Here is a 23,246-nt window from a genome sequence, read left to right on the forward strand (position 1 = left end):
CAGGGAAGATCAGGCAAAATGAGCTGAAAATCCTGTGTGCTGTCTCTCAAATTAAGATTCATCCAGTTGGTCTTCAGAGTTGCTTTTTACATTACAAAAGAGTAGGGTTTTGTGGGTTTTTTTGTGTTTTTTTTTTTTAATGGCTTTTTAAAAATATATATATTTTTATTTGAGCCACAGGAGAGCCCAGGCATCTAAGCCAGCTCAGGTTGTGCCTCACAAACTCAACAAGAGTTTTGGACTGCCTCTTTGGTACTTCGCTGCAGACGCCATATAGAAAATGCCCAGGAGAATCATCCAACTGCACCCAGCCCAGAATGAGACACTCAGCTGTCTGAAAGTCTGCAGTAAAGTCCGCTACCAGCAATTACACTCGTCTCAGCCTTAGATGGTGGAGGGAGAGACACTGAATCTTCTTGCAGCTTCAGGAAGAGCTGAGCAAGATGCAGCTACCCAAGAAATAGTTTGCCCAAGAAGCAGCCTCTCCCCTCTGTACACCTTTTTCCTTGGATGAAACACAACTGTTGCCAGTTACAGTTGGCCATGTTGCAACAATTTTCAGTCATGTCTGAACAACAGGGCATCCAGTTTGCCTCACTGTCCCTACCTACTTAGCGGGGAAGGGGCAAGGACAGCATCACCCTCAGAATGCCTAACATCCCTATGTGCGGTACTTTGTGCATTGATGTAATCCTTCAGCCTCACGGTAGTGTGATCAAACTTTGCTCTGGGTAACCATTAAACATTTCACAATCAAAAGAAAGGAGATAAGGCTTTACTTCTGCAATTTCCAATCCCTCTGCAAAAGCCTGATACAATCAAATTGCTTCAACCTAACTGACGCTGAACTCAAGCTATCACTGACTAATACCTAACGAGAGAGGAGACTCCCATCCCCCTATTCTTTTTATGCCTGCCAGCAAGAAGACAGATTTATTTCTTTAGGATTAGCATTTCGCTATTGGAATGACTGGATATACCAGTACTGTTGCAACAAATCAGCATAAACCATAATCTTGTTACAAGGCTATGGGACAGATTAATCCACTGAAAAATCCAGTTTGTTTCAAGACAAGCTTTTCTCTAGCTGTGAATGCACAGAGACAGCATCTCAGCAAGTCTTCAAAAAAAACCTGTTTGACCTACAGCAGGGATGAGGAGCACAAATATTTTAAATAAACACTAAGTGGAATTCTGGTGCCACCACACCGATGGTAAATGCTCTGCTGAATTTAGCAATCTCACAGTTTGAACCTTGGCATCTTGCTTTCTTTGTGTTCATAAGAAAACTGGGGGGGGGGGGGGGGGGGCGGAGAAGAATAACAACATAGATTTCATTGAGCTTTGTTTGTGTTTGTTTCAAGCCTTCCGAACAAACATCCCAGAATGAGAAACCTTACTTTTTATGAACTCAAGCCAAACAAGCCAAAACACATCTTTCAACACAGACTGCTCTCCACCCCCACACAGGGGAAAAAAACCCCACTCAGTACAACATCTTAACATTTGCATTCCAAAACACAGTAACTTTCTGCTGCTCTCATAATTACTCTTCTATTAATGCTGAGCATCACCAGATGTAACTGCAGATTTACTGTATCCTCATGACAGATTTAGCTGTAAGATTGATCCAACAGAACAGTCAATCACCATGGTTACTTACAAACCACCCTAGAAAGGTCTCAGCGACTCTTTAAACTACTCCGATACTCTGCAACATGCTGAATAGTGCCAACTATTTATCGTGGTATCTCATATTTGATGGAAAAAAAAAATTAAAAATCTTAGAATCACTCAATTAATTGAAAACTGAGATTCTTATGGAGGAAAGTTTTCTGGTTTTGAGTCACCTAAGATCACAAATCTGAAGCGTTAAGAATAAGAGCAAAGAACTGTAAGTTTAGCTACACTTAAAATGATCACAGGTTAGAAATACTGAGAAGGAGAAAGCTAAATAACTTTTCATTGCATGCAAGAGAGGTTCCAGCCTAGTTTAGTATTACCATAGAGAGGGAGAGAAGGAATTTTTATGTCTCTTTCACGTTTAGTTTATTTCCCATTTTGAATTCTTGTGGCCAAAGTCAGGGGGAAAAAAAAGATTTAAAATACTTATTTGTCCTTTGCAATCAAGGCACCAGGTTTGGAAATGAGGAATCCAACAAGTAGCTTTCATAAGCAGTCTGACAGGTGTGGATAAAGAGAATGACAGCGCAACCTGACCAAAAGAAAAGCACAGCAGTAATGAGACTTCTGAGCAGCCTACTGCCATCCAAATCAGCTCCTTTAAATACTTTATTAAGAGAGCTAAGGTTTTCTTTCATCAGAGGCAAGCATTGCTCATGCTAGAAAGCTCCTGCTCAGACACATCTATAAATATTGTGAGGTCCACTGGTGGATACACTTCCAAGTGACTGTTTAGCATCAGGTGCCTAGTTGGAGAAGCTTAATACTTAGAGGTGGGAGGTCAGCATTTAGCATCACACTATATGCTTTTACTGGCTTCCTATTTACGCAAGCACAGACACAGAATGGTTTCTTTAATTGATAAAACTGAAGGCGGCTGCACACCTTAGCTGCTGCAGAAGTCATCTTTCCCCACGTGCAATGGCTGGGAGTCTGGTCAGGGAAGTCTGGTTAAAGCTCCCCAGATTCAGGATGCTGATAAAGAAAATTTTAACCCTATCAACCTCATGGATTTAAGACCTAGAACGAGATTCTAGATTGCCCTGGCAAACAGAAAAGCAGCCTATTCATTTAGACTTCTCCTGGGCACAGCATGAGAGCTGGGGAGATCTCATTGTCAGTTACTTATAATTAGATGGTATTTTAAAATAGTATCCAAGTAAACATGCTCAGTCCTCTCATTATATATCCCAAGTCCTAAAGATATACTATACTGCTTTGTGTTGCACAGCAGTGATCCGTGTTTGAACTTGGGGCATATTGGACCGGCTCCCAGTTAAAAATAAAGTAGCCAAAATGTAGGAGCTACTCAAGCATCATTTTCTTTGGCTTTGAAAGAACTCATCATTACACTTCAATTTGCCTCTGATTTTTTTTTGCAGCCTGGGTAAGAATGGAATAAAAGCAGCTGGAAGCAAGCAAAAGTTCAGCTCTGCTCTGAAGTCAGGTTGCCACCTGGCTGCTTGCCCAGTGGCCTGGCCCATCTCCCTGTGCCCTTGGAGACCGCGCAGGCACTAATTGGTCATGCACACACAGCACCCGCTTGTCTGGGCTGCTGTTGCCTTTGCATTTTAGCTATGTACATCCTACCCCTTCTGCTCAACCTGGAAAAATTCAAATACCACTAACAAGAGGGTAATGCGTCTTCAAACATGGGCTGACTGCATACACGCACAGAAATTTTGGATGTTCAACTGTAATTAGGCACCTGTTTGGTTTGGTTACATCCTGGTACAGTAAGAGTACCTGAGCAATAGGGGAACACTAACAAGAGGAATGCAATCAAAGCTGCACCTAATTCTTTTCTGATCCGGAACAGTCCTAATCCTGAATGCAATTTATTTCCATTGTTTCAGAGAAGTCTACACTTAAACTGTACGGTATAAAAAGAATGGCTTTGTTTATAACAAAAAATTAAGGATAAGTGAATAATATCCCTTTGATAATATTTTTATCATCTTAAGAAGGCACAAAAAGAAAAAAAATAAAACCCCTCCTGTGAAGAGAAAAGCTTCTACTTTTGGTGAGCAGCATGCAGAACACAGTGAAGAAAAGCCCATCATGCTTCACTTTCCCCTTGAGGGCACATTTATCTTTGCCCACAGGCCATTTGGTCTTAAGATATTTTGTTATATATTGACAGGAACCCAAATGATATTTGACAATGCAATCCGTAACACATGCAACAGAAGTGATCTTTTCCTCCAGCTTGCCCTACATTCAGCTGCGGTGGTGTTGCAGCTTTGCTGTTTGTCTACAGCCACATCCTGAATTCAGTGACTGCAATAACACGCATGTGTAACTAGTCACATTTTGTATTTTCACTTGGAACCCTATCATCTCTCCGAGTCATGTACACACCAATGCCTTCTATATTTTCCTGCTATGAACATAACGTCGCTTCACATTCAGAGACAAAGACAGGAAAAAAGTATGACCGTAATGAAACTACATAAATGCAATTCAGATGAGATCTTAGATATTACCCAATGTGTGCTGTTATGGCCCCCTTCAAAGAGGAGAAGGGGCATTTTGACCTTTTAATAAATAGAGGCCTAAACAAAACTGTTAAGAAAGAAGCAGGAATAATTTAACGTTTTGGAAACCCATCTTCCAACAAGGATGGGTTCCAACCCATCTTATTCCAACAAGAATAAGATTCTCCTTCCAGCTAGCCACATCATATAACAAAATGGACAAGGATTACTATTATTCTTACAAATACAGAGCGTCTTCACTCACTTTCTGTGAGTCAAGCAAGCAGTCAGCGCTGGCTGACAGAATGAAGCATTACAAGCAAAGCCTACCAAATCATGTTTGAGTCCCACCAGCAAAACTCCCTTTACTGAAGTTAAATCAAACAGCATGTCAACAACAAACTGTAAGACTCTGCAGAGGGTGATCCCATGTTATCTGCACTGATATAAACCACCTCTCTGTGGCGAAGCCCAGAACACCCGTCTTCTTCCAACAGTAACAAGTTATAGTTCCAATTTCTGGTCTCAGTGACCAGAAACTTTCAAGTCTCTGGAGTTGTCTGAAATAACTTTCCCTGCTTGCTTTCTCACCTCTGCTAGCAAATACACAGCTATCACTTCTGGGACACGCACAGCCAAACCTCATGTTGCTGTCTGGTCCAAGAAACACCCCAATTTCCTCCAAGTTGAGGCAAAAGAAGAGGGCATGGAGGGATGAAGAAGCGGAGTTTGCACAGGAGCTGTAAGAAGCTGGAGGAGAGGAAAAGAACACAACAGCAATGTTCTAGTAATGCTGGAGGAGGTGAAAAGGAGGACTATCCTATCTGAAGGCAAGAAAGGATAACAAGCAGCAGCTCCTTGCACTGCTCCATTCTGCTACTGCTAGACAGTATTGGGTGTTTTACTTTACAGTGACCTTGGAAGCGACTGCAGACAACTTGCAACACCTACTGGAAGCCCACAAGTGCAGGACAGTAGCCTGGGGGATGGACAGAATGACACAGACTGGAGCCAAAGGCTCCTTGAACCCAACCATGCCCCAAAGGGATCCACTGAAAGATGCAACAGGAAAGAGGGACAAGAAGAAAAGATCTGTGCACACCTGCCTTTTTTTTTCCCCCTCTTAGATAAAATTTTTCCTTCACCTTCCCGCCCCAGTCTTCCCTCTTTCATCTCCAAAATGGTGAGGTGCCAGGAAGCAACAAGAATTTATATTTAATATATTCAGTGGGGCAAATAAGTAAAATTGCCAGCTGGAACAACAAAAAAAAAGTTGCAAACAGAAAAACAAACACATGGGAGGGGGTATCCAAGCATTTGTGGATTACTTTGAAATAGATCCTGAAAATAATTTAGTAACTGAGTATTTAGACTGTACGACCCTTACAAACCCAGCTGCAAGGACAGTGTGCTCTGTACCAGTCTGGCAGCCCAGCTCGGTTCAGTGCTCAGCAGCAGCCACAGCAGCATGATGAGGGAGGGATGCTCGGATAAGGCCAGGAGGCACAATTTTTTGCTTAGGGTACACACAGGGACCTTCCTCCGCTCGTACCCTCGGGTCGGTCTTGGGCACACAGTCTCTCCCTTCAGGACAGAGCGAATAAGCAGTTTAGGTGGTTAATCTCTATACTCTCTCCAACTAGCCTATATCCTTCTTGCAGAGGGGAACCACAACCCCGGGCAGCCTCGTGTCCAACACCTCACCTTCAGAGGCCGTGCGCCCCTGCACTGCACCCCATCTGGTGGCCAGTGCTCCCCTGCCAGCGGCCGCAGCTCCCTGGCCTTTCCCTGGAAACCTGCTGCCCACTGAGCTATGTCCTCACACCAGGTACACATTTTGCCATGAAGGCACAGAGGCAGCAAGCAGAGCAGCGTGTGGCACACACCGGCCTGTCGAATGGGGCTTTTAGTCCCTTACTCGGCTTTTCTTCCCACTCCCCCAGCTGTGGCTGTAAGACGAAACTCCCACCACTTTGCAGGAAAGGTTTCCCTTGCTCGTTTCACAAATACGATTGCAGCATGTTGTGTTTAACATAATATTTACATTTGAGTCACTAAAGTTCAGCCCTGGCATGAGGCAATTCCAGTATCAACTTCATCAGGTTGAGCTCTCAGGCATCTTCCAGCCTCCGAGACCGTATTTAAATCTTTATCCTTGGTTCTCCTTAGGAGCCCAGTGACATTCTCACAGGCCAAGAAAACATGCACGAGTCCGACTTCTCTGTGATTACAATTTGCACCAGTTATAACACCAGGAAAGAAAAAGCCAACAAACAAAAAAGGGCAGTTTCCAAACAATTTTGCATTTCCTGAAGGTCTGCGCCTCCAGGAGGCTCCAAATGACCTTCCCGTCACAACAAGATTTGCTGCTTTTCCTGGTAAAATCACCACCCACTCCTCTGCTCAGAGCACAGCAGCTCTTGCCAGGGTGTGCATACGCTGCGGCCCCTGGCACGGGGCTCCCCAAGTCCCCTGAACCCACAGCTTCGGCAGCTCTCACCAGACACTTTGGGTCTGCATCGTGGCTTGATCCAGACACTCAATGTGCATTTTGCAGGCTCAGGAGCACCTCCCTCTGCACCACAGACGGCCTGCGAATGTCTGTAGGATTTGGCAATTCTTGCTCCCCATCTGCAGCCTCCATAACACCTCTATACTCTTTTCTCCCACTTACAGGCAGCCACTGCAGTAGCTGTTGGTGTTAACACCTTGTACGAGCTAAACACAGTTATCTCCTCCCCATCACCACTCCGACAGACAATCCACCGACCTCTTCCTGAACGCCAAGTTTCTGATCACTCCTTTTCACAAACTGAAAACCAAAGCAAACTACGGGATGAGAAGGACGGACTCCAAACCCTCCCCACCCCCAGGAAGACATTTCTATCCCCCAGCATGCAGCAACAAGCCTGACAGGGTGATATACCGTGCAGCAGCAGTACAGGAGATACCGAGACAGAGCAGCTCTTCTTGCTGATGCAATACCTCAGCCAAGCACGCAGGTGCTCTGGAAAAGCTGCCGTATTAGCAGTTTCATGCCGACGTGCACACCACCACAGAGACTGCAGAGCAGACATGGCCCCGACCCTCAGCAAAGACACACTCTTCAATCTCCTCATGAACCTCAATTTTACATGTCTACGCCAGGCCTTCCGATGAGCAGCTTTGGCTTACAGGTGAAGGTGCAGTGAAGTTAGCTCTGCAAGCTTTTTATACTATAAATGGTATGAAAATCACAGACTGCAAATGCTACATAAAACTCCTCCCAAAGGGAAGCACCATTAAAAGCAAAAATTTCAGACTTGAAGTATTGGCTGACTGGGTTTTATGAAGGTTGGTTTTGAGTCATATGCAATCCACATTAAGACGATGACTATTTTCCTATAGGGGAGAGACTTAAGCTTCCCTAATCCAACAAACTTGTTACTCCTAATGCCAAAAGGAAATACAGCAACACCCATGCCCTTCGCTGCTGACAAACCACCGCTGGAATGACTGGAACACACTGTAGCTCTTCCCACAACTTCCATCAAACCCTGCAGCACCAGACCACGTTGTCCAATATCCTCCAGCACTTCGTCTTGGCATACTCCCTGAAGTTGCCTTTGCTGGGCTATTACAGGGAGTGCCAATTCACGTAATAACTGAAGCCAGGAACACCTAGTCCTAGAACAGCACTTACAGACAAAGCATAAAACAACAAAACCCTTCTTTCCTATGCTAGGCTTGTACCATTCCTTACTACCATATCTTGCAACAGCAGCACATGATTCATCACAACACATTTGTTTTAAGATTAAGGGTTTTACTAACTGTTCAAGACACCTTAATTCCTTTGATTTTATGTATATCTTGTGCCTTATCTGAAAGCTACATGTAATTTAAATGGGGGAAAAAAAAAAAGAAAGAAAAAAAAAAGCCAAGGCACTAAGCTTCCTCTAGGATTTTAGCCATGGATTTAAAGTTATAGTACTTGAATTCCAGTTAAGAAAAGACTAATGGTGTTTCACCTTCCAATACCTGAACTACAGAATTACCCAGGAAGAGTTTGTCCAGGTATGTACACAAAGCCTTCACCTAACAGACTCAAACCTTTAAAAATTGAAACAGAGAGCTATAAGTTTCACACCTTGTATGGCAGAAAATAATATGAACATTTATTAAGTATGTAAGAAATAAGAGCAAGGTAACTATTTTGCATCTTAGCAGCCCTACCACACTACCAAGGGGTCCAGTGTAATCATAGAATGGTTTCTGTTGAAAGGGACCTTAAAGATCATCTAGTTCCAACCCCCCTGCCACAGGCATGCAAATGGCACACTGGTTAAAGAACACACAGTACACACTATTGTACATTAAATCATTGCCAAACATGAAAGCAGATCAAAGAAATCATGAATTTTTAGGTGTAAAACAGGTATGCTGCTGAACTCTTTACCTGCCTCATTGGAAGCCTGTGGTACTCCTGGGAATAGGTGTTGCCAAATTACTGGCCTCCATCTCCAGGAGGGCACTATTATCTTCACAGACACCATTTGGTAGCTGCAGATTTTAAATGAATTAAAAGCTTTTTTCACTAAAATGTTTCTGGAACACATCTCTGCCAGCAAGGGAAAAGAAAAAAAACAAAGAAAATGAAAACTCAGGAGCAGTGGTTCATGGCAACCTGTCAATTATTTTTTTCATTCAATTGTCTTGATGGAAACAGCAGACCACAAGGTAAAGGAGGAAAGAAGAGGAAGCAAGGAGGAGATGCTTCTGAGATGATACTTTAATGGCAGAACACACAGTATAAACAGTTGGAGTTCCAAAGCTGCTCAGCACATAGGGAAGAAATCAAGCCATGTGTATACAGAGTATCATGAGGATTTTTGCCTTCGAATCAGAGACACTTGTCTGTCTGCCCAATGTATGAGAACTGTCACCTACCACACCACAGTATACAAAAGACGGCCACACCTAGAGTGGGAAATCAGATCACGGCTACTGTCCAGGGTGTGAGTGTATCTGAAACCTCTTTCTTGGTCTACTTGAAAGCTTTGCCCTACCCCCACATGATTCCTTTTAAAGATTTATTCAATAGTAGACTATTGAGACACCCTGCACCAGCTTCTCAAAAGAAGGAGGTCATTCAAGACAATTAAAGCACGGACAGCAGCATTCAGACCTTAAAAGAATAAAAGTCTCTTTGTAGTTTCAAAGTATTGTTCAGTTGCACAGATAACCCGCATTTGTAGAGTGACGCAATATGAAATTTTCATTATGTACGTGGCCACACTGTTCTATTGAGTACGATGTTCTTTGATAAGCTGCGAGGGTGCTCAGTTTCCACATATTTGGAACCAAAATAAGCCCTACAGTAATGTGCTGCAGGGAACAACAGTCCCCTGAACGTGACTGGGGTAGACTAATTCCAGCATTAAAAGTTTTGAAATGTGAGAGAAAGAAAACCTGAAATTAAATAAATAAATAAGTAAATAAAATCTTTTAAACCCCAGGAGCAACAGCAGCACGAACTGCTTATTCACCCACTGCTGATGGTCACACAAGTTCACTCAGGGGTAAGAAAGAAGAAATCTTTAAATTTGTTAGCTATTTTATAGATTTTTCCTTTTTTTATAGCCACTAATTCTGTCATTTCATCTTACAGCAACCACACATTTACAATGCGTAGAGAAGAACTTCCTTTGGAGTCTCAGAGGCTCATTGTGATCCATGATCTCCCTTCCAGAAAAGTTCAGCATGGTTTCCCTCCCCACCATGCACAGTAGGGAAATCACTTCTCTATGAGTTGAAGACAAGTACCACTATGTTTGATCCCAAGAGCACCAGTTTCCATAATATCTTTTTTTTTTTTCTCCTTTTAAGAGCATATTAAATATGTTTATCCCTTGTGAAAAAAATAAAATCAGAGGACCACATGCCCTCTTAATCCCAGAAGCTTTAGTAGTTGGACACAAGCTGTGAACTTCTGTGAACCCTTCCAGTTCATACCCAATCTGTGGATGAAAACTACCTACTAGCAAAAACTGCTCTTTACTTGTGGAAACACAGCAACAGCGGCTGGGGGAAAGGGAGTTCCGCTAAGAAAAAGAATTACAGAACCTTGGAGTCCGAAGGGAGCAGTGAGCTTACAAAAAAAAAAAGCTCGGCCTGAAGCTCAGCTCTATGCAAAGCAATATTTTCCAGATCTTAACCTTGACAGCATTTCTCTTTTACTCTCCAAAATTATCCTTAGAAAAATAATTACCAGAAATTTAAAGCCCTGAGATAATCACGCACAACATCGTTTCAGCATTAGCAACAAGATATGGTCACGGCTTTGCATTTAGCCTTTTCTACCAACGACCCCAAGACAGCCAACCCAAGCCTCGCGTGCACCCCTGCTCTGAGACCAGTGACGCTCACCTTTTGCCCTGTTGCAACAACCACGCTCTGATAAGATCTCTTTCTGCTGCGGGTTCCCACAGCGAAATCTTTTCCCCACTGCACTCACCCACAAGCCTCTCAGTGTCACTGGGGTTGGATTCAGCTGTGACAACACAGATCAGGATGGCAAAGGGGGAGTGAGGACAGGGAAAACACAGCACAAAGCTTGCTCCTCTCTTGCTCTTTGAGTGTTGCTTCTTTTCATCTGGAACAGCCCACTCACTGAATTCCACAGTGTGAGATAAAGTCCATTCATTTTATTTGGTATGGTGTTTAGCACTCTTTCAGCAGTTTTGTGTTTGAGTTATCCTCTAGAAATATTTAAGCCATTATATATGTTGGAAAAAAAACAGAAAAAACATTTGCTTCCTCTCAAGAGTGACAGCTTTTTTTCTTCTATTTGTTCAATTAATACAACAATATTCACCAACAAAATATTAAGACACATGAACAGACTAAAACAAACAAAACTTGACTTAAGACTTAACAGCATCCAAAACTATAACCTGGAACACAACTAAACAGTCTTAAAATTTCATCTGAAAACACAGAAGTTGACATATTTATCATTTCTAGATGGATAAGGTAGGCACTGATGCCTAACTACTTCCAACTATATCTTGATGTAATGACAGACTACCTCCTCCCATTCCTCCTTCATCCCATACCATCAAGAAAAACCCTCCCTTCTTAGCAGAGGACCAAATCTAGTGGGCATAAATATTTCATAACCTCATCCTGTCAAGAAATCAAACTGAAATACTTAAGGGCATTTTTCCAGGAGCTGCACATCCAAACTCGAAGAATAAAACTGCATTCATCATACCCATTCTCTCCCTTCAAACTGAAAGGCCTGAAGGTGAAGCAACAGTGAAAAACTGGAGATCTTGTGTGGGTATCATCTAAGAACATTATCCACCGAGTGTTAAGCTCCGTTAAGAAGTGTACAAACAACATAGTAAGGCTGGCATCTTCTGAAGAAAATACATCTCCAGCTTTTCAATCTTCTTCTACATCCTGGTCCTCCAGAGGAAACGAATTCTGGCTTTCACAAAACCTCATGATGACTGAAACAACCAGCCTAGAAACGACTCGCTGCAAGAGACAGAAGCCAACCATGAAATTAAAAGGTGACCAAAGACAGACATCTACAGGTGGTTTGATTTCCAACAGCATGAAACACATGCAGCTTCCACTGATCTGGAGAGGAATTCAGCACCTAAAGAAGAGATAAGGCCATTTCTGTGCAACTGAACCCTGACCCATCAATGAGTATCTACAGACTGCACCTGTAGCAGTGCAGAGGAGACCAGCTGCCTCCTGATAAAACTGGCACAAGATGCTACTTTGTTAACAGATGTAGCCTTAATTTTCCTGAGAATTGGATGAAACACATTTGGATTGGACTCTGCATTTATTTTCTTCAGTATTACATCAAGAAATTCTCTGACAGAGCTCCACTTGTTAGCTTTGCAAGACAAGGACAGGGTTGCAGAGCAACCACCCCGGGACAGCAGGCGCTCCAGTCATTTCCATGAACATTGCACGGTCCCAACTTTCCTTCTTTAGGAGGGTACGCACTGATTCACAGCTGCTTTCTCTTATTGCAAGACAATGTCCTTTGGAAACAGAAAAAGTCTTCTCTTTGTACCACCAAGGCCACGGCGTCTGTGTTCTTTATAAAATATTGATTCGTCTGCCATCTGTAGTCCCAGAAGTTAAAAGGTACGTCCGTACGAGTAGGTAAAAGCAGACCCAAGGGCCTCTGCCTGCATGCTGAACTGGCCAGACCTCAACCAGCTCCAAGCCAAAGCCCTTAGCACAGTGCTATACCTCAGCCTGCCTCCTCGCAGGGTTTAGTCAGGGACCGAACCATTACTCACAGGACACTGACACCAACAGCTGCCTCATGTCTGGCCATCTCAGGGCATGGGCAAAAGAGTTCCGGTCTGTTTACATCCACTTGCCTGTGCATATGCTTTAAGCGTGGCACACAGGACAAAAAAAGCCTTTGCACAAAATCCACATCATCTTTGTCTCCCTGACAATTATGGGATATTCCTGTCACCAGGTCTGACACAAAACCAAAAAAAAAAATTACTTGCTTCAAAACCCACAAACTTTGTCTACCCACAAAGCTCTTTCAGGTCCCTTCCAATGAAGCAAGACAAGAGGAGTGGGAAGATTGGGAAGCATAACACACAAGGAGGGAAATTAGTAACTCATCAATACATACATCCTGTTACAGCCTGAACCACTGCCAGGAATCTCAAGTAAATTGACAGCCTTAAGTGCAGTGACTGGAGGCCATCTTAGCTGCTTCTAGTGACAGAAGGTATTACCACGAGGAACTCCTTAACATACCAGCTTTGCCAGTCTCGCAAAACAACATACATTCAACAGTATGAAAAACAGCCAGCTGCAGTTAAAAAGGCAAAGAAGCTTTTCTTTAACCTGCTCCTGAGCTCCACCTCTGAGGAAGCACTACAAGGGATAGGAAAAGTAGTGCATAATCAAGGGACAAAGTCAAAAAAGCCCCGGCTTGAATCATCACTGGATTATGGGAACTGCAGTTAAGTAATAAACCAGTCCTGGTCTTGACCTGCACACTGGTCAGTAACAGAGAACGATGCCTGTGCTCATTTTTAATTTTTCAAATCAATACAAAACTTTAGAAGAGAACTCTTCTATTACATCGTGTAAGTACAACATGACTTCATAAGTTAACAAATCAAAAAGCCTGCAATTTTTTCCTGTTTTGTGAGTTATCATCTTGTGCATTCCCTTAGAGACAGGAGAGTGGGACAGTTTTCACAGAGCTACCGCACAATGCACATACACACTATCATAAAGCAGCTGTCTGAGCCTTTACAAAAAATGTCCCATGTTTCCCCAGCTCTCTGTGCTGACACATTACTTTCTAAGACACGTACCTAGGAAAGGTAAAAAGCTGCTGTCACAGCTGTTCTGTCAGACTCGTTTCTTATTTCCTGGAATAAACAAAAAGCTGCAGACTTGGAAACTGCAGGTGAGCATCCAAGTGAGCAGTAATAAAAAGTTATCTGGAGACTGTAAAAGCTTCTTAACGTTACTCCTCTTTTTACAGGTCCATGGCTTTTTTAGTGAAGTGTAACATTTGGGATTCAGCCCACTTGGCTATTTAATATCCCTTCTTGTTTGGCCTTGGTGTAGCATCACTTCATCACAGCACTGGGTCGCCAGTACTGAAAATGCCCATCTGAGACTGCGAGGACCTTTCTCCGGGGCAGGCAGCTGATAGCAAACAGGCTTCACCGAGCGCCCCTGGACACACAGGTAAGGGTGCGGGGGTACCACACAGATATTTTGACGCAAAGCAACGCCCGGACTCCGACGCAAGTCGAAGCCTTTCACCGACACCCGGTAATGGCAGATCTCGGTGTAAGGACGGCACGGAAAGTACTCCGGGGAGCCGCGGGGCTCTCAGGCTCCCTCCAGCCGCGGGCGGAAAGGGGGTGCCCCCGGGGGGCTGGCAACCCGCCCCAGGAGCGGCTCCCGCCGCTCGCCGCCCGCCCCGCAGCCCGGCGCCCGCCCGGCCCCGCTCCCCGCCGAGCAGAGCCGCCCGCCCGCCCGCCGCCCCACGCACCGCTGTCCAGCCGGGCGATCTGGGGGAGCCGGTAGGTGCTGACGAGCAGGTCCAGCGGGACGGCCACCGCGCTCCACTTCACGTCCTTGAGGCTGCAGCCCAGCGGCGGGCCGGGGTCCATCTTCCCGGCCCGGGCAGGGAGGGCAGGAGGGAGGGGAACCAGACAGGCAGCGCCGGCGGGGTGCTCCCACCCGGCGGGGCTGCAGCCAGCGGGGAGGGGAACAGACGGAGGGAGGGGAGGAGGGAGCACCGCCTCGCTCAGCGCCGGTCGCCCCGGGACATGCCGGGCTAGGCAGAAGGGGAGGCCCGCCCGGCCGCCGCTGCTGCTGCTGCTGCTGCTGCTGCTGCTGCTGCTGCTGCTGCTCCCGCCGCCCCCCGGGACCGGCTGGGGCCGCCCGCCACCGCCGCCGCAACCGCGCCTGGCCCAGGAAGCGCCATCCCAGCACTGACTAATCAACAGGGTGCGAGCAACGCCTGCGCAGCTGCCGCTCCTCCCCGCGCCGAAAAGGAAAGTGCCGGGCTGCCCGCCCGGCCGGGAGCGGCGCCGCCGCCGCCAAGCCTGTCCCTCTCACTCCACCCTCCGACCGCTCTCCCGACGTGCAGCCCGTCCGCCCGCCGCCGCCGCGCAGGGCCCCGCCGGGGGGAGCCGTCAGACGGCCCCGCAGGTGTGTGTGTCCCCTCCCCGCGAACCGCCCGGGCTGGGGAAGCGCGGGGCGACCCCGGCAGCGCAGCCCGTGGGGCCGGGTGTGCGGTGTCGTGGGCTGCAGGCTGGTGGGCAGGTTGGGGAGTCCGGCGTCTCTTGGATTTACATGTGCTGCCTCCCTGCAGAAGGGGCCCAAGATCCGTCTGCATGCAGATGTACATGTACAGTTCGTAGATAAAATGTCTCTTCATTTATCAAAGCCATTTTGAGCAAGTGGGTTGCACTGCATCGTCTTAAACTCAGTATAGGAAATTTGCCTGTGAAACTCATCCTACATTAAGAAAAATCCAATTATGTGACAACTTTGATTATTAATCTATTATTTTAGTTTTCACCTGTGAACGTCATATGGTTATTTAAAGTGTGAAGAGTAGTACACAGAAGTTAAGGAAGATCTTTGACTTATTTGCATCACTGCTACTGCACGTGCAAGTGCTACATATATTACGTATTTGAGTGCCTTCAGACCACAGGAAAGTTTAAAATCAACTACTAGTTCTCCTTTCAAAGCGGCCTATGTGATGAAGTCTTATATGATCTTCGTAAGATACTTTATTTAATGTTATCATTTTTAATGCACTTTTTATCTTGAGATTGCTAGACTGGAGAAACTCTGGGAAATTAAACCAGAAAAACTAACTCCTGGGTGGTTGCATTGTACTGTGCTTAAGTTTATTTTGTTCACTTTTGTGTCAAAACTGTTTATTTTATTGCAGTAAACTTGGCTACGTTTAAGGCTGCACTGTTGATTAGAAACATAAAAGTGCCTTTCAGTGATTTGTAAGATGACTGAAAACCTCCACAGCTAACATCTCTCTCCAGGCTCCATCTACTGCAGTATCTATCTTTGAGACTGCTGGGGATGGCAGAGCTCGGGGAAGAGCTGTTGTACAAGAGCTCTCCTGCCGCTCGCCTGTCCTCATGTGCCTGGTGAAGGGGCAGCCACTGCTGCGTGCCTTTGTCACTGCTGGTGCCAGCAGCACCATGAGCACGAGGGGGGCTGAGACAGACACGCTCTTGTTCTGCTCTGCTGCAAACAGAGACTGGGACTTTATCCATGCTCTCCAAGATGAAACAAAGACCATGGAAGCCAGTTGGCACAGAGGATTACAGAAAACCCACATCATCTTGCTTTAAATGGATCTGGGTTGGTTTGAACATCATCCTGACGTGGGTTCATGCTTTAGCGACACAGTCTGGCACTGGGATTTTCCAGCACTATGGAAAACCTTCGTTCTCTACACTCAGTCATGCTGCTGTTAGATCCTACCTACCAGAATAGCTAGCTTTAAAAATACGACACTGGATTTTTTTTTCAAAGTAGCTTCCCTTTTACAAAGTCTACAAAATGCTTTGAACAGCTTAAGTGAATTCAACTATTGAAGTGCAAAGTGATATAATAGCTAACAGCATTATTGTTGAAATATGGAAAGCAAAAGCATGGTTTTAACTCGTCCAGGTTTGAGGAGGTTATTGGGTGCAGTGTGTAAGGCGAAGCAGATCAGGTCAGACTGGGATTCACCTGGACTTGAAGCACTAGTCTGTCAAGAACTGTTTTTAAACACTATCTTGGGTAGCATTAATTCCAGGATAGATACCATCTCACAGCATATGCTTCTCTCAGACATCATGCACTTCTGCTGTCTGGGAAGAAATGCATCTTTCACACAGAAATAGTTACTGCTAACTTTTCATTAAAGATTTTCTCATTCTTCAGACAGTTTTGAATGTCCTACGGCTTTTAAGTCTGTCTTCGTATTCGTGTTTGTGTTCTCTGCAACCAGTGGAAACCCAACCCACTCTTACCTGTCCTATTGGAACAAGATGCATTTTTAAAAAAATGTAACTTCTAGATACTATCTAAATTTCCTTCAGTTATTTCCAGGTGAAGAGACATCATGAAGCTTACTAGTATTTAAATGTCTCACTGGAGCTCTTAAAAGTGACTTTGTTATGTGTCCTAACTGTACTATAGCTCAACCTCCTTGAAATACATTCGAATATTACATACACAACATTCAAATCACCAGCACACACGAATCTCAAGACGATTTCTGGTTTTAACTGCACCTTATGTATAATCAACACTTTAGATACAATAATTTCTCTGATGTCTAGCAATGCCATGGTCCCTTAGCGTGACCTCTCACCAGAGTCTCATACAGGCGCAAAATGCTAAGAAAGCCATCAGACCTCGAGAGGAATCCCCTTTAGCAGATCCACCTCAGGACCAGGGCCTAGGTGACACAACATCTTAGGTTTTGTGTATGTGCCTTTCAGGCAGCATTCAGAGACAGTCTTTCTGTATCAACAGCAAATTGTCACCATAAAACCATAAGCAGTGGCAGGGGGACTCAGAATAATTCCTGAAATTATTCGTAAATGCATTTTGAATTGACTGACTTTCATGTTGATTTCACAACACATTCATGCAGCAGGCTGTAAAATCTCTAGTATATATTTATTCCATTGGCAATAAAATGATTTTTAAAGCATTTCGGATCATCATCAGTTCATTTGTATGCTAATGTTTGAAATGGAGCTGTTCACAACAAACTGATTTTAGTATGAATCTGGTAACATGCTTTACACTGTACTATGCATACACCAAATAAAACTGTGAGCCTTATACAGTAAGTTTCATGGGAAGCCATCATAGTATTTCTTTAAAAACCCCCATGAATTTGCATTCCTTCTTCCTACATGTGATTTGCCTTTATATCAAAGGCCTGATTTTCATAATAAATTTAAGTCCAATGGGAAACAACAGGAGATGCAGTGATCATTTCAGAATCAGATCCTAAATACCTGCCTTTCTCTGAAGCGAGGGGGAAAGGGGTAAGAGAGCAATGCATTTGATATACTTGATGTCTGTGCATCTCATGTTTTGAAAGAGAACACTGTTCCTGTCTTACAGGCAAAATCCAAGCAACCTTTGCCCATGCAAGGTATTCTAGAGAGATCTGAGGGTCTGGTGTGAACATTTGCCTTTTATCTTCTATTTCACTGTGAGACATGTCCTCCTTTTTCCAGTCAAATCCCTTATTTAACCTTTATTTATTCTAAAAATTCCATCTATGGGAATTTGTGCAACACTATCATCCACCCAGCTCTGGAGAGAACTAAATGAAGATAATGCTCTCAACTTATATTCTATTTTCTAGTTGGGAAAATGCCTCCAAACACAGAGTGTTCCAGTTTGGTGGGAGGTTTTTTGGTCCTTTCTAGTGGGAGTGGTGGTTTTTTCCCCAGCGGCACACTCCTGTGAACATAGTCCACAATGCACATGCTTAGAAAAAGGCAGGTTTTTTGCTCCAGGAGAGCAGAAGATGCAAAGAGGAGAGCACTCAGGCTACCTGGAGTGTTAGGTGAAGCATGCTGTAGCAGCTAGCAGGGTGAGGCATCCTGCAAACACTGCACGGGAACCTAAATATTTGCATCTCCCCAAGGTGGGCCAGTGACTGGATGATACCTAAGCCACAAGTAGTAGAAAACACTGCAAGAAGGAAGAATTTATAGAAGAAAATCCTGTGTTTGAAATTCTGATTAGCTATACAGAGACAGAATTAAAATTACGAATCAGTCTGACCCTCTTTTATCTATTTTCATTGTCAGGAAGAGGAGGAGGAACTAAATGGAAACTTCAACTCAGAGGACTAGGAGCTAAACTTCTGTGAGTTCAGGACAGCTTAAAGTTCATCGGAGATCCACTGCTGATGGCAAAACTGCAGAGTTTGATCTACACAGAGGAAGCAGAGAAAGTGAAATAAAGACTAACTTGGCTGAATCATAAGATCTTCAATGACCTGAAAGAAAGTAGAAAGTAGGTCAAATTACTAAATTATGAATAGACTATGTATAGACTATATATAGGCAAAACCTGAAAGATAAGGTCCCAAAATGTTAGACAATTGGATTTAAAAGATAGCAAGGATATTGGAAAGATGCATAGTGAGAAGACCAAGGAAAAATTTGGTCTGTTATTCCATAGAGGGGGAAATCTATATCATCATCACCTAAGTACTGGTGATGCTGAGACACCAGTATCCATAACGCCTTTTTTAACCTCAGTCTTCAACTTAAGAAGGCAAATGTGATTTCGCTACTAGCACCACTGACAAAAGTCAATTAAAGATTTTTTGATAGACTGGACCTGATGAAACTCCCTTAGGGTTCAAGCAATGTTAGAGCTGCTATTGATTATCTCCAAGAGTGAATAGAGAATGAGTGAGGTTCCAGAAAACTCAAAAAGGATTGTATCTTCCTTAAAAGGCATTAGGAATGAGATCTACAAACTGGTTAGCTGAATTGCTACTCCAAAAAAAAAATTTCAACAGATAATCTAACCATTTGTAAGCGTCTAGAAACTAAAGATATGAGAAGTAACAGCATGGATTTGTCAGTAACAATACCAGGTCAATCTAGTCTAATTCTACCAGATGGTAACAGGCTCTGTGGATAGGGTAGAAAGAGTGAGGATCATAGGGTTTCATAGAATGTGCTCTTAACCCCCAAAAAATATGGTCTGGGGAAGTATATAAAATGAGTGCAAAATTATTTTGAAATAATTAGTACTCCCAAGCTGAAAGGATACATTGAATGGGATTTCACTGAGATCTGTTTTGGCTCCAGAACTATTCAGTACTTTCATCAACATCTTGACTAAACAGAGTACACTTATTCACGTTTGGAGACCGTATCTATAGGAAGAGGCTCCAACTATGCCAGAGCACAGCATGATGATTCAGAAGGATCTTGGCAGATTGGAGAAACTAAAATGCCACCAAATAAGGAGAAACAGAAGGTTCTATGCATAAAAAGGAATAGTCAACTGCACAAGTACGTACCAGGATAAAAAAGCATTTCTTCAGAAAAGAGAGATTACAGATTACAAGCTGAACAGTCAGCAGTGTTAGGCTATCTTGCATTATGCTGATGCTGGAATGCATAAATAGGAGTATCATAATGAAGATAATGAAAAATAATTTTAACCTATCCAGCCATTATTATTTAAACTGGAATAGTCTGCTCAGTTTTCAGGTCTACAGGATAGTTGAGAACCAACTCAAAAATATCGAGAGAAGAAAGACAAAAATCACAAAGGATTCAGAAAACCCAACCTACACGGGAAGGTAGAAGGGACAGGAGTTCTCTGGCCTAAAGAGATGAGAGAGGGCAGGCAAAAGCATTCACCTACATCAAGAGGAAAGGGAGAACATGCTTTCCATGTGTAGCAGTTAGGTTAGGTATTAGGAAACATCCTGCTTGCCAAACCAGTTAAGTAAGGACCATACGCCACTCAGAGAGACGTGAAGTCTCCATCACGGCAGATCTCTAAACATCTTCCAGCAGTACAGCAGGGACAGCTGATCTGAGGCTGAGATAAGGAGAGGAACCAGGCAGCCTCTCAAAATCCCTTCCAGCACTATTTTCTTCCTCTGCTATGGTTGTAACTAAGGCAGGGATTATCCTTTGCTCCTTGTTTTCAGATTTTGCTCTAAATGCTAGCTTAAGTGACTGGCCATGATGAGTAGTCTCAGGAGCAGCTGTAAGTATGTAGCCCTTCCCATCCTTTCACACCCCTTCTGCAAGCATACCAAATTGCCTAGTGGCACAGTAACCTGGCAGTATGCTCAGGCATACTAGGTCCCATGTGCTTCAGAAAGCATTTTCCAGTTGAGCTCACTGTCTCAATACCAAATTTAATAATAATTTGTCTGCAAACAGCCCTCAAAAAAGTAGCAGGCATATTTCAGGAGGGTAGTGACATTCCAGAACAATAAGCCAGTGGAGTTAGTTATTCTGGATGTGCTGGGATAGCTCACAACACAATTTTGCACAGTAGTATTATTCATTCACAAATGGTGATAAAACAATTACATTTAATAATCAGCAAGAACCACATCTCCCAGGCAAAAAAAAAAAAAAAAAACAGTATAATAACAACAATTCTTCAGATTTCCCAACTTGTGTTTGCTTTGTGCGTGCCCTGCAGGTTTGATTTGTGTTCTCTTTGCTTTTGATTAAAGAATCTGGCATCCTGATTCTGCCCTCATTTAAATTTAAATAAAATCTGATATCTTCCACTGAAATTAAAGATATTACATTCCAGTATAAAACAGATCCAAATGAGCAGAATCAGATACCTGATATATTTATACTTTAAGAAAATAACTCACGATATCAAGCAAGCGCTGCATACCCTTTTAATATTGTGATCATTTACAAAAAAAGGAACATTTGAAAATGCAGTTATGCTGCTAATACCTGCATGAATTATTATATAGAATGATAAAAGTTTATATTAGCAAGATAATTATTACTGGATGCATTCCGTTGTTCCATGTTTTCTGCCTTCTAAGGAAGGTTCAGAAACATACTGATCTAGTATACAGCTTATTCTTTCCTCTCAGCCCTCACCTTTGCAGCCTCCCTGTTCAAGGGTATTCAAGTAACACACATGTTTCTGAAATGGATATAAAAGAAACAAAGCCAAAAATTCCCAGAAAATCCTCTTAGGGGGCTGCAGTAAATATCAGCTACTTAAAGAGGTGTTATCTGGGGGATAGTATAAGTGATTTCATATATCAGAAGGCTGCCTGTGTGACGATGTCAAAGTTCATTACATTACAAATCTGGTAAAAATAACACAGAAAAAAAAAAGTCAAGGTAAATTTTTTTTAATAAGAGAAAATTAGTACATTTAGATTTCATTTATGCAAACACTTGTATGCAAATGCAGTCTTCCTGTGATGCATCTCATAATTCCAAAGCCAGACAATTGTTTTAACTTCACATTAAAAATATGAAAATATAATATAAACATATCAAAACATTTGGCAACAAAGTTTGTGCAATACAAAGTATGTCTCAATACTGTGTTTTGGGATTACGGGCTCACTTAAAATCTTGTATATTCCTTTACAATAGTTAATATTTTCTGAAGAGAAAATGGAATAAGAAACAATATTTCAGAACGCACAGCAGGGTCTCTTCTTACTTTCATTTAGAGCCACAACATCTAAGTCATATAATACACAGGATTTCTGTAAAAGAAACAAAAGCAGACACTTAATTAAGATAGCTAGAGCACAACAGTTGAAAAGCTTGAATTTTTACATATTTTAATACGTAAAAGATTTGGTCAGCTCACTGGATATATTTTTCCTTTGAATATTTCATTAAAATATTGTAGTTTTCTAATAAATTGGACAGAGACTCATGCCCATGCAAGTCACAGCTAGGTATATTTACATTCTTTAGCTGCCTCAAACATATCTCCTAACTCTGAAGGTGACAGATGATAAAAAGTGTCTTTTGAGGAGACACTACAAACCCTATGAACCGATCCTGTAAATCTTTACTCACATGAATTGTTCTAGAGGTACAGGTTCTTCTGCTGACTACACTGATTTTCACTAATTTGCAGTTAAGTACACTAATCTTTGAAGTATTGAGCACGGGGTGCAAAATTCCAGTTGAAAGGAATAGGGAAACATAGAATGTCAGCACCCGTTAAAAAAAGGCACAGGCTATTAATTGTTAAAAAGGACATTAACTTGTTTTGTGAAATTCATTACAATTCTCTATTTTCTTGTCTCTATTTAATAACGAGGAATACCCCCAAATAGAAACAGCTAAGTCTTTATCAAGATAAACTATCAAAATAGCACTCCGCCCTTGTACAACATTTATGTACTGATTGCAAAAGCAGATTTAAAAAAAAATGAGCAAACCCAGGACTCTTTCTTTCAGCAATGAACTCAACTAGATAATCAGTGCTGACCAGAGAAACAATCAAACCCAGTTGTGCAATACAGTGCAAGTACATGTTGCAATCTTGTACTTTAAAACTATGAACACTGAACCCTGAACTCAGGCACAAAGACCTGGAGAATATTGTCAAATGCCTAGGAAAAAAAAATGTCCTAACTTCTCTACTTGCCATTCTCCTGCCTGCTTCTTGGCAGGTTTACCAAGTATGTAATGATACACAGAGAAGGAAGTGCAACCACTGGATTCACCACATTCCTCTCTCAAACCAAATCCAACAGCCATAAACAACCATTTCTGACAAGAAAGAGAAGCTTCCAGAGAGGACAGCTATCTAAGTTGGAGTTCATGAAATTCAAAGCACAGGGGAAAAAAAGGCATCATGTAGTACAATGCTAATCATGATTCAGAACTGAGAACTTGCATAGAATGTCACAGGGTAGTTGAACATTGACTACATCCAGAAAGGTTCACCTAAAATTACTCAGCTGAATCAAAATGAGGTGAAAATAAAAGGTTCCTCCATGTCACATAAGTCTTATGCCTCTTTGGCTGA

General features: G+C 43.0%; 2 protein-coding genes across 3 annotated transcripts in view; both read right to left on the bottom strand.

Annotated features, from left to right (window-relative positions):
• Positions 1-14,556, bottom strand: part of GAREM1 (GRB2 associated regulator of MAPK1 subtype 1) — a 98,802-nt gene extending 84,246 nt beyond the window's left edge. Inside the window, exon 1 of the mRNA XM_068396646.1 lies at positions 14,215-14,556. Coding sequence (XP_068252747.1) covers positions 14,215-14,335 — 121 coding nt within the window. The 5' untranslated portion in view covers positions 14,336-14,556. The remainder of the gene's footprint in view (positions 1-14,214) is intronic.
• A 7,035-nt stretch (positions 14,557-21,591) lies between these two features.
• LOC137661305 (ras-related protein Rab-10-like) overlaps positions 21,592-23,246 on the bottom strand; it is a 38,808-nt gene continuing 37,153 nt past the window's right edge. For both annotated transcript variants that reach the window (XM_068396812.1, XM_068396811.1), the window contains one exon: positions 21,592-21,963. In XM_068396812.1, coding sequence (XP_068252913.1) covers positions 21,889-21,963 — 75 coding nt within the window. In that variant the 3' untranslated portion in view covers positions 21,592-21,888. The remainder of the gene's footprint in view (positions 21,964-23,246) is intronic.

The sequence above is a fragment of the Nyctibius grandis genome, chromosome 3, assembly GCF_013368605.1.
Source record: "Nyctibius grandis isolate bNycGra1 chromosome 3, bNycGra1.pri, whole genome shotgun sequence".
Classification (NCBI taxonomy): Eukaryota; Metazoa; Chordata; class Aves; order Nyctibiiformes; family Nyctibiidae; genus Nyctibius; species Nyctibius grandis.